Below are 12,150 nucleotides of genomic sequence, written 5' to 3' on the forward strand. Positions count from 1 at the left end.
CACATATAAGTTCAGACGTGAAAGTGGATTTTGTGGAATAGTAGCTGGTGTGCTACTAATAAAGTTGGTGTGTCTGTAGGCAAGTAAAACGGCAATATGTTGTCATTCTAGTAAACCRTTCTCTTTTGAACGTTTTCTCGTTTTCTTTTGAAAACAAGATGGTGACATATTCTTTAAGACGTTCATCATTTATTGGTAGAAATTCATTTATWTAATTTTCACTTCATTTTTATTTAATTTATTGTTTAGTAACAAAAAAAGGTCAAAACTACATATTTGGCACACTACATGGTGCTTTGTGCTGTCTTCTCATGGTCTTTCGGTTGTTATCCACAGGGTTTTGCTTGTTATTCCTGCAAGAGGCTTTTAGGTTTGTCTTGCATGCTCTGTTTGATGTCTTGCCAAAATTTTTTAAAATCATGTTTAGGTCAAAGGAATGTGAGGGATATGGTGAAACCATCAACTTGTGCCTCCTGAGACTGCTCATTGTGAATATAAAGTTGCTTCTTGGAACATTTTGCTTTTGTAAAATCCATCTTTTGTTCCATTCAAAAGTCTCTTAGGTTGTAAAAAGATTCATATTTACACAGAAGTCAATGTATGAGCTTTTTTCTTTAAAGGGAACCTATTGTTCAAAATGAACTTCTTTGCACATTTTTGTAATTTAATTTTAGTCTATGTTGCTTCTATAAACAGCGCATGCACTAAAAAACACAGGATCCAGCTTTTTCTTGCAATAAGCTAATGTTTTTGGTGTCAGAAAACTTATCCATTACAAAAACAAACCCAGATTTTGACAGCACAATCAGCAGGCCTTCTTCTCACCTTGTAAGCACTCCACTTCATTATTAGTAGACTAGTATGTTTCGGCTGATTTTACCGCTGTACGCTCTGTACAATGGCTGCTGGAAAAGACAAGTGTTTTGTTGTTGATTTACCATTCAGAAACAGCTTACTGCATTATTAATGCTTGAGCAGAAGGTTCTACTTCTGTGCTCAGAGTGAAAGATCGACGGTTGTACAATTGCACATCTGTTTGCAGCCATTTTCCCATGCATAAAATGTGAAAATAAACATTGAGTTGCCCCTAAGTTGCATCTAAGTAGCCCCTAACCACCAAATATTTTTTAGTCGTTGATTTCAAATGGTTCAAATTAAAATCACTCACAACTGACAAATGTAAGACAAAGATACTTCTTAGTAATTTATTGAAAATGGTCAGATCTGTTTTTAGATAGCCTGCTGTCTTGTGATTGTTTTAGAAAAAAAACATTAATTTTCTTTACTCTAGTTTTTTTTTGTATTAAAATTTGTTTGAAATTTAACTCAGACTTAAGGTGTTTATCATTAGCAAATTTCAATATCTGAAGTGTACATACAGTAAACAACATTAGTTCATATTCACATTTATGTTTCATCCACAAATCAAGCCCCAGGTTTAATGTTTTGTTACAAACAACTGTCTATACAAGTATATTACTTGTTAACCCGATTAAAAGAGGTATAAGAGCAGTTGACCWCAGCTAAGACACAAAAAGCTGAATTTGTTAAATTAGAATTAAATTAAGACTTTGCTTTCCTTTATTGGAAACACCAGACCAGCACTGGACAACATATCATTGCACAGCGTGGTCATACRTCAGAGAAACACCTGTGATTTATAGAAAGAAAATCTTGGGACTTTTGGTTCTTATCACTGACSAGCTCAATTTTGTAGTGTGATGAAATAAAGTAGTTGCAAATTYGATACATCGTAAGATTTTAATAGCAGTATTGTTCACTCATTTCACTAGTTTGGGGTTATTTGTGCCATATATTTCCAAGTCCGCCATAATCAGTTTATGTATCTAAACATCATATTTTTATTAATTTAACTCAAGAACCGTTGCAGCTCCCCTCAGGCCTTACACAGACATTATTTTATTTATGTGTGTTATTAGAGTAAGTCACTAAATAAATAATGTACATCATGTAAACAAACATCAAAATGGAAGAAGGTTGTCCTGACAGCTTTGAAATGTCTCTAGGCAAATTCATCCTCATTTAAGGCAGTAGAATTTCATTTAGCCTTGTATAGAGCCCCATTTATTTGTTTGTTTTATACTATTGTCTCCAAGCCAATATGTTTGACTGTAAGGCATTGACTGAGGTCATTTTTTTTGCACTGTCTTCTTCTTCTTTACCCTGAGAGGCGCTACGAGATAGGGCAGATCCGCCCCCTCTGTGGAGGAGGGCATCGCACTGAGTCACTCATCCTCCCTCAAACCACAGAGAAAGAAAACATTGAGACATGGATGGGAGATAAAGCGAGTAAATAAGGCAAGGTTCGCTCCTTGAGTGAGATGTGTGTGCAGAGTGGGCGCCCTGCCAGGGGTGGGAGGTTTCCGGGAGGGCCACGGTGTGGAGGTGGGCTCTCAATGTGCCGCTTTCAGCAGTTTGGAGGGGCAAGGGAATGGCCTCCGACCCCATCTGTTTCCTGAAGATAGGCCCTGATGGGGGTAAGTGCTCAGAGAGGGCATGATATCCTGACAAAGGGCAGATCTCACAGCAAAAAAACAACAGACATGGAGAGCGAGAGAGAAAAGAGAGGAAGAGAGACTTAGATTTCTCAGTTGAAGGAAAGTAAAGTGGTTGGATCCTGGAAAGAGCTTATGCTTTTCCCTCTCATAAATCTTAGCAGTTTCCTCTTGTTTTTCCCATTCCAAGTTATGGCCTTTTGACACAGTTTTTTTTTTCTGAAGGGGCTGGGATTACGTTGTTATTTAGGTAAGGAAGTTCACAGCATTTAGACTTCAGCAGCGGGAAGAAGTGGTCTGTAACCCTTTGAACCTTTGGAAAGTAGGATTCTCTGTTTTCCATTCATATCAGCATAGAATGAGCCATTGGATTGGAATGTTGGCAAGGAAGCAATTTATGTAGGGAGACTTTAAAGTACTTGTAAAAAAAAAGAATAGGAGCCGTTTTTTTATATGTTTGGTTGAGTTTTGCACCTGTTCGGCCTTGAGTGAGGTATTTATCTTCTCCGTTTCCTCTTCCCTGTCCTCTCTGAATTTACCTCCTTGCTACAGCTGATGATTCTCTCAGATTTGCACATGCCATACAAACAAAAATGGTACTAAGGCTTTTTGATTTTGGATTAATTGTGTTTTGAAATGATTTTTCTTTTATGAAGAAATAAAATTTTGCATTGAGTTTTTTTTTTTCAGAACTGTGGCAGATTTTCATTCTTTATTGAAAGACGGATTTAGCTGTTTTTCTTTTTCCTTCCTATTGACTTAGGCCTTTTTTATGGGCTTTTGTTTTTCTAAAGAAATATTCTAGTGAGTGTTCAGGAATAATAGAAATGTTCTAATTTACCTCATGCAGGGCCTACATCCTAAAGTACACCGATTGTCTTGTGTTGGCTTTAAATGTCAGAAAGAGTGTGTTTTCAATCACAGTGGGCTAAGCCATTACATGGCCACATACAAGGTTAATTGTAGTAAAAGTATTTCCACTTATTCTCTTCTCTAATTATATTTTTAAATTGCATATTTAAATTTTACTTTTCAGATAACACCTAAGGAGAGGCATTGTTTCAGCTGAAGCCGTTGAAGAACAGAAAAAAATATCAAGTGTACTATAAAGAAATCTAAATTCATACACCAGTCTCACAACTATGACAAATAACACCATGGTGCTCTACCTTTTCTGTTCAAACACTTTGCTAATCCACTTTTTCTGTTTGCTTTTTTTCCATCTACATTGTTTTTTTACTTCATTCTATCTTCTTCTCCAGATGGTGCAGATCTTGAGGATGACCCATCTTGTTCTTGGCCAGCGTCATCTCCCTCTAGTAAAGACCAGACTTCTCCAGGACACTGCGAGGACTATGAGTTTGGAGAAGAGGAAGGAGGCCCTGGTCTGCCGTACCCGTGCCAGTTCTGTGACAAGTCTTTCAGCCGCTTAAGCTTCCTCAAGCGCCACGAACAGAGTCACGGCGATAAGCTCCCTTTCAGTTGCACGTTTTGCAGTCGCCTATTTAAACATAAGCGAAGCAGAGATCGACACGTGAAGCTACACACTGGTGATAAGAAGTACCATTGTGGAGAGTGTGACTCCGCCTTCTCCCGCAGCGATCACCTCAAAATCCACATGAAAACCCACGCCTCCAACAAACCCCACAAGTGCCCTGTGTGCCGTCGAGGCTTCCTCTCCTCCAGCTCCCTCCACGGCCACATGCAAGTACATGAAAGGGGCAAAGACAGTGGCAGCACAGGCTTTAATAGAGCTGACGAATGGAAGCTAAAGGAAACTCGGAAGTGCAGTCGGTGTGAGGAAGGTTTTGACGTCCCAGAAGAGCTRCAGCGGCACATCGCCGAGTGTCACCCTGAATGTTCTCCGTCCGAGGATGGAGGCCTTGGGGCCACCCTGCAGTGCATCTACTGCCACGAGCCCTTCAGTGATGAGGGCACCCTGCTGACCCACATTGACCAGGCCCACAGCCGGGACAGGAAGGGCCACACTTGTACCATCTGCTCTGAGCACTTTTTGTCTGTAGAGGACCTCTATTCTCATATGGACATTCACCAGCTCCCAGAATCCAGTAATCATAGCAACAGCCCTTCCTTGCTCACTGTGGGCTACACTTCTGTCTCGAGCACCACTCCTGATTCCAATCTTTCTGTTGACAGCTCTACGATGGTGGAGGCAGCAGCGCCTGTGGCCAAGACAAGAGGAAGGAGAAAGAGAGCTTCTCAGAACACATCTGAGTTGGGAGGGAGATCCTCAAAGCAGCCTAAAATCTCCTACAGTTGCATTTACTGCAATAAGCAAGTATTCTCGAGCTTGGCTGTACTTCAGATTCACCTACGAACCATGCATYTGGACAAGCCAGAGCAAGCTCATACTTGCCAATTTTGCTTGGAGGTTCTACCCTCGCTGTTAAACCTAAACGAACATCTTAAACAGGTCCACAATGCAGAAGACCATGCTGCCCTGTTAGCCAGCCTGCCCGATGCCCTCCTTCAGTGTAACTTTTGCCCTGAGGTGTTATGTGACTTAAATGCCCTCCAGGAGCACATCCGTTGCTCCCATGGTTTTCCCAGTCCCGTTGCCAAGGAGAGTAATGCCTTCTTTTGCCCTCAATGCTTCATGGGGTTTTTGACTGAGGCTACATTAGAGGAGCATGTTCGTCAGACACACTGTGATGGAGGAAGCCTGCGATTTGACTCGCCCTTGGCTGTAACTCCCAAGGAGCCTATAGTAGAGGTTTACTCCTGTTCATATTGCACCAACTCACCCATATTTAACAGTGTTTTGAAACTCAACAAGCACATTAAGGAGAATCACAAGAACATTCCCCTGGCTCTGAACTACATCAACAATGGAAAGAAATCTTTGCGCACTCTCAGCCCCTCTTCACCAATATCTGTGGAACAAACTGCCATGTTAAAACAAGGCAGCTCTGCCTCACGCACAGCCAGTGAGTTCATATGTAACCAATGTGGTGCCAAGTACACAAGTTTAGACCTTTTCCAGACTCACCTCAAAACTCATTTGGATGGTCTACAGCCTCAGCTCACTTGCCCCCAGTGTAACAAAGAGTTCCCCAACCAAGAATCCTTACTGAAGCATGTGACAATTCACTTCACGATTACCTCCACGTATTACATTTGTGAAAGCTGTGACAAGCAGTTCACTTCAGTGGATGACCTGCAGAAGCACCTCCTTGACATGCATACGTTTGTGTTTTTTCGCTGCACTCTGTGCCAGGAAGTCTTTGACTCAAAGGTGTCTACTCAACTTCACCTGGCTGTGAAGCACAGCAATGAGAAGAAGGTGTATCGTTGCACCTCCTGCAACTGGGACTTCCGACACGAGACTGACCTACAGTTGCACGTTAAACACAGCCATYTGGAGAATCAAGGCSGTGCTCACCGATGTATTTTTTGTGGAGAGTCCTTTGGCACGGAGGTGGAGCTCCAGTGCCACATTACCACCCACAGCAAGAAGTACAACTGTCGTTTCTGCAGTAAAGCCTTCCATGCCATTGTCCTTTTAGAGAAGCATTTAAGGGAGAAACACTGTGTGTTTGAAGGAAAGACCCCAAATTGTGGCACTAATGGCTCTGCCGTAAGTGGTGGGGATGGTCAGCCTAAAGAAGACGTTGAAATCCAAGGTCTCTTAACTAACAGCCACGGTCCAGGAGCAGGTGGAGGATCTGTGGTGGAGTCACAGAACAGCCATGATGGAAGTGAAGAAGAGGTGGACACAGCAGAACCCATGTATGGGTGTGAAATATGCGGAGCATCTTACACCATGGAGTCCCTCCTCACTAACCACCAATTAAGAGATCACAATATCCGTCCTGGTGAGAGTGCAATGATCAAAAGAAAAGCCGAAATGATCAAGGGCAATCACAAGTGCAATGTCTGTTCCCGTACCTTCTTCTCTGAGGCTGGGCTAAGGGAACATATGCAGACTCACCTTGGGCCTGTAAAGCACTACATGTGTCCAATTTGTGGGGAGCGATTCCCTTCCTTGCTCACCCTTACAGAGCACAAGGTAACCCATAGCAAGAGTCTGGACACAGGCAGCTGCCGCATTTGTAAGATGCCGCTGCAGAGCGAGGAAGACTTTCTCGAGCACTGCCAGATGCACCCTGACCTAAGGAACTCTCTGACAGGTTTCCGCTGTGTGGTTTGCATGCAGACTGTGACCTCAACGTTGGAGCTCAAGATCCACGGTACCTTTCACATGCAGAAGACAGGTACTATGTCCTCCAACCAGCCTATGAGTCGCAACAATGTCATCTCTCAAAGCCAACAACAGCCACACCACATTCAAAAGTTTTTTAAGTGTGCCTCATGCCTGAAAGATTTCCGGTCCAAACTAGACTTAGTGAAGCTGGACATCAATGGGCTGCCTTACGGACTTTGTGCATCTTGTGTGACGGCGGCTGGCTCCAAAAGCTCCAGTCCAACAGTTAACGGAGGAAGGCAACAGCAGCAGCAGGGCGGGGCCACGACTCCTGCAACAACTGCTGCATGGGTGCAAGCAGAGAGCTTGAGTCCTGGAGATGGAAAAGGCAAGGGTGTTTCTTCATCATCCTCTTCCTCTTCTACATCTTCATTGTCTGCTATCAAGACACGATGCTCCAGCTGCAATGTGAAGTTTGAGACAGAGACCGAGTTGCAAAACCACGTCCAGACGGTGCATCGAGAACAAGCAGGGGATAGCAACAGTGGGCAGCTGAAGACCCCCCAAGTGTCACCAATGCCGAGAGCCAGCCCCTCTCAAACTGAGGAGGTACTGCTGGTCATTTTTGTATTCAATTAGATTAACACTTCTAAGGTTAAGCAACTGACTAAGAAAATATTTTTTGTCACTTCATCAAATTGCTGAAACAGCTGCAATCATCTGTTGTTTAAACCTGTCCTTGATTCTTRTTTTTATATTCATAGAAGAAGACATACCAGTGCATCAAATGTCAGATGGTGTTCTACAGCGAATGGGACATCCAAGTTCATGTGGCCAACCACATGCTGGGTAGGAAAGAATGCTTTTTTTCATTAAATGGATAATCTGTTCTATTTCTGCTTCAGCAGCACTTGTGTAATTTATCAGTTTGTCTATAATATGACATATGATCAATGTGGCCTTCAGGTATAAAATGTAACTGTTTTGCGAAATGATTTTTTTCTGTGACTGTCATATATGAAGTATGCAAATCAGTAAGGAAAAATTTCCCAATTAATTTATAACAATAACAGAAAGTTTTTTTTGGCCACTTTATAAAGGATGAATCATATATTAAACATTATGATTAAATACTGAAATATTTGACCCTGTCTCATTCAGGCTTACAAGTGCCCGGATCACATCACCAAATAGGTGGAATTATTTTAATATTTTGACCATCAAATGCATCCCAAGTGTTGTGCTTTCATTATTTTTTCGAGTTTCATCTTCCCTGCATGTGACTGGTTTTTGCATGCTTGTGAAGGAGAAAACCTCAATTCAAAATTACTCTATTATGCTGAGTATTCTATTTTCAGTACCAAACAAACCCTTATAGAACTGTTAAAAAATACTTGCAAAGCTTTTGACATCTTTCAATAATTGTCCACAAACCCATAAGTTTTTTTTCCTTTGTTGTTTTTGTTTAGCGTATCCATTTGATGCACCTTTTTACATCAGCACTCCTCTTAAATCTGTTTAATGTCGGTACAATATTTAGTACAAAGTGCATTTAAATGCATTAAATCAACTGGAAATTGAACACTATGTTGTATATTACAAAAGATATTGCAAATTCATGCCTACTCTTTACCAGATTTCTAAACTGTGAGTGCCAGTGTAAAACCAGTCTCCACGTTTTCAAAATGTCTTCACTTTTGGTTGCCATTTGTATGCAGGCAGAATAATTTGTAGAGAGGAGACAATTGGAAAACAGGTTTTCTTGCCTGCAGTAAGTAGGCGTCTGAATTCCGGTCTCACGTTCCTTTATTCATTCATTTATTCAGCTCGTTTGGCGGCTCTTTCATTACACTGCATTATCTGTTGTCTTCAGTGGGGGAGAGACTCATTGATCTGGAACCAAACCGCCTCTCTGTTTGGGACACGCTTCTAGGCGCAGGTGAATTTAAACACGGTGGGCAATTCTATCAGGACTGGTAGGCAATTCTATCAGGGGCCCACTGTTTGTGCATAAACAATCAGAGGCATGTGATTTGTGATTTTGATTCTGCGGCGTATTTGCAAAAGAGAGAGACGAGCTGAGGGTGTGTAGGTGTGTGTTTTGTATTCATCTTTGCGATCTGCTCACCCACTAGTCTACTGGGGGTGCCTAATACAGTACCATGCCAGCATTAGTCCTTTCTCTCGCAAAGGCAGTCACGGAGCACACTGGGAGGGTAGAAAACAAACCCCCCTACTGGTTATTTTATGTCTTTCAGCCGCACAAGCACACAGTTCCCTCATAATAGCGGAATTCAGAGAGCTTAAGATAACAGGAGGATAGGTGATTGGGTTATTGTCTGATGTCTTACTTCTATGATATGCAATTGCTTAGTATTCAACATGATAACAGGTTTCATCTGACTTCTCAAAATGTTTCTCTTAGAGATATTCATTTTGTGATTTGTAAAATATGGAAAAAACAAAGTCATTGAAATATGAAACAAACGTGAAGGTGAACAGAGTAAAGCCAAAGTGGTTAGATAGTATGGCATTTTAATAATAATGTACCATGATAGGATAGTTGCAATATCTTTTTTCCCCTTTATTTGGACCGTGAAGAGACTTTTCATTTGCAGCTTCCTGCAGAGGTCTTAATATACCTTCTTTTTTTTTTCTTTTTTTTTTTTTTACATATTGTGATTAAACAGTTAAGAATATCAGTGTATTTCATTGGGATTTTATTTTAAAGACGAACATAAACTGTCTCTTAGAGTAGTAGCAGAGTAGCACAGAACATTGCATATTTTTCACAATTTGTTTCAATTAAAAATCTAAAACATTTGGGGTGTATGTATATTTAGTCCTAGTGAGTCAATACTTTGCAGAACTGCCTTTTGCTACAAGTCTTTTGGAACATGTCTTCACCATCTTTGCACATTTGACTTTTTTTACCCATTGTTCTTTACAAAATAGCTGAACCTCAGTCAAATTGCATGTAGATTGTATGTGAWCGTCAATTTTCAAACCTTGCCACAGATTTTCAAATTGATTTAGGGCTGGACTTGTAGTAGGCCATCCCATTCTGGCTGTATATTTGTCGTTCTCAAGGGTAAACCTCAACACAAGTTTGAAATGTTTGCAACCTCGAACAGGCTTTCTTCTAGGATTGCCCTGTATTTGACTCTGACTATATTTCAATCAATTCTGACTTTTTCAATGCCCTTCATTAATAAAAGCACCCTAACAGACTAGTACTACTATCACCTTAAGGACGGCTTCTGCAGTATCATGTGCTGTGGCTTCCTCCACATAATGTTTTGCATGAAGACCAAAAAGCTTGGTTTTGGTTTCCTTTGAAAAGAAAATCTTGTTCCACATGTTTGCTGTGCCGTCTACATGCTTTGTGGCAAGCTGCTAAGAGCAACTTCCCGTGGCTTTCTTTCAACATTGGCTTTATTCCTGCYTCTCAATCATGATGACCAGATTCATGGAGGGCACAGCTAATAGTTGTCGTTTCCTCAGATACTTACACGTGAGTTGTTGAACTCTGCACCTCCTCCAAATTCACTTCAGACTTTTGGGCTGCTTCTCTAAATGATGTTCTCCTTGCCTGACCCATCAGTTTAGGTGGATGTTCATGTCTTGATAGGTTTGTGGTCGTGCCATACTCTTTCTAAAAGTGGAAAATATATTTATCTTTGACCTGCCACATGTCTCTTGGTTCTTGTGACACTCTTCTTAGGCCTTTATAGAACAACATATTCACTGAGTTTAAATTATTTTTTAAATAGGGCTATCTGCAAGAAATTATTAAACATTAGTATTATTAGTGAGCATAGAAAACTGAATGCAAATGGACGCAGAAACATGGACAACTGTGTATAATTTTTCAGTGTAAAGCTTTCACTCCAAAAATTATATGCCACTTTGTTTTGTTTTATCCACTAAAATCCCAATGAATTACATTTAGGTTTGTGATGGCAAAAACTGAATACTTACTGTGAATACCAGTGGTTCTTTAAGTGCTGACCATGGTTAAAGTTCTGCTCTGTAATCACTACAAAGTTAAAGTGGAGCCAAAAGCAAATAAAAAAAAAATCTAATTTGGAAAAAGCTCTAAATACCTTCTCCACAGAAAAAAGGGACACTTTCTCCTTTTAATGGCCATCTGCACAGGAGAGGGGAAACAGGGGGCTGGGGTCATCTCCGCTCAGCTGTCAGCGTTATTAGCGTAGGTAATGGAGCAGACGCTGGATTCATAGGGGTGTTGTTTTCATCCATGCCCCGCTCCATGGTGTCAGTTCACACTGATAACTCTATATATAGTGATGTGTCGTGACATAACTATACTACTAAGTGTATGGAACAACAGAACCCGAGCCCGTCTCAGCCAGACGCATTCTTATTAGCTGCCTGTGTAATACAATAGTGTCTCCAAAGCAAATGTAATGAGCCCCCACCTTCACCTCCTCCCATTAGGGCGAAGTGGTTGTAGCTACCTCTTCTGCAAGACTGCCAGTGGATTTTGATGCATGGACGTTACGCTCGGATGATGACTGTCCGGGTTCAGGCATAAAGGGCGGATCTGGAGCTCAGCTACTCAACATTTACTATGATAATGGAGGTAAATGAAAGGGAGGAGGAGGCCACGATTGCAGAGGGGCTGTGCTGCAGATCGTCCCCAGCCAAGCCCGTGAACGGCCCCACGTGTCTTAAGATGGAGACTGCAGCCTACCAGGGCCCAGATGGATCAGTACACATTTGCTGTACAGCTGGTCGCTCTGTTTGGGGACCTGGTGTGATACTCCTATGGTGAAAAAAATGATATCGCCACCATCCAAGGAGCAATTTAATAGCAGGCCAGAAGACAGCTGGCCACTCTTTAGTTTAGAGTTTTTTTGGCATGGCACACTTACAGAATCGAGGGTGTCCGATTTTTCTCCAGAGACGCACAGATTTTTACAGCTTTCAGCTGTTGCAGTCAGTATCAATCCTTTCAATGTCTATTTTTTTTTCTCCTGATTACAAAAAAAAATTTCCATCAACACATTTCTCCATTTTGATAGCTGTCGCACACTTTAGCAAATGTTTCACAAACTCTGCCTTTTCATTTTGTTTATCAAGAGGTCTTTTGAAGGTCTTTCACTGATACAAAACCCTGTTTGGTTTTATCAGCATGCCATCACGAAACCCCACTGCTTCACTTTGACCCTAGTGTAAACTATGACATTTGGGCCCTCATGGGGGGGCAAGTTTGGCCCATTTATCACTCTGTTTCAAATGTCCCTGTGTGGATTTTCAGAGCCATAACATGTTTTGAAGCTTGGGTTCATTCTTAAAATGTTTTAAAGGCAACAGGGCATTTTTTAGGTTTTTATTTTTTATTATTTCTATCTCTCTTTTTCTTTCTTTCTTCCTTTCTTTCTTTCTTTCTTTCTTTCTTTCTTTCTTTCTTTCTTTCTTTCTTTCTTTCTTTCTTTCTTTCTT

The 12,150-nt window shown here is 41.2% G+C and overlaps 1 protein-coding gene across 2 annotated transcripts; it reads left to right on the forward strand.

Moving 5' to 3' along the window:
* Nucleotides 1-3,781: 3,781 nt before the first annotated feature.
* znf521 (zinc finger protein 521) lies at nucleotides 3,782-7,932 on the forward strand. 2 transcript variants are annotated; one of them, XM_017303556.1, is made up of 3 exons: nucleotides 3,782-7,290; nucleotides 7,449-7,530; nucleotides 7,843-7,932. In XM_017303556.1, exons 1-3 carry the CDS (start codon nucleotides 4,135-4,137, stop codon nucleotides 7,896-7,898), a joined length of 3,294 nt encoding a protein of 1,097 aa, XP_017159045.1. In that variant the 5' UTR covers nucleotides 3,782-4,134; the 3' UTR covers nucleotides 7,899-7,932. The 2 variants fall into 2 exon arrangements, with proteins under 2 accessions (XP_017159045.1, XP_017159044.1); XM_017303555.1 differs by having other exon boundaries at nucleotides 7,446-7,530; nucleotides 7,843-7,931.
* The last annotated feature ends 4,218 nt before the right edge of the window (nucleotides 7,933-12,150 follow it).

Source organism: Poecilia reticulata, unplaced genomic scaffold (genome assembly GCF_000633615.1).
Source record: "Poecilia reticulata strain Guanapo unplaced genomic scaffold, Guppy_female_1.0+MT scaffold_432, whole genome shotgun sequence".
In the NCBI taxonomy this organism is placed as follows: Eukaryota; Metazoa; Chordata; class Actinopteri; order Cyprinodontiformes; family Poeciliidae; genus Poecilia; species Poecilia reticulata.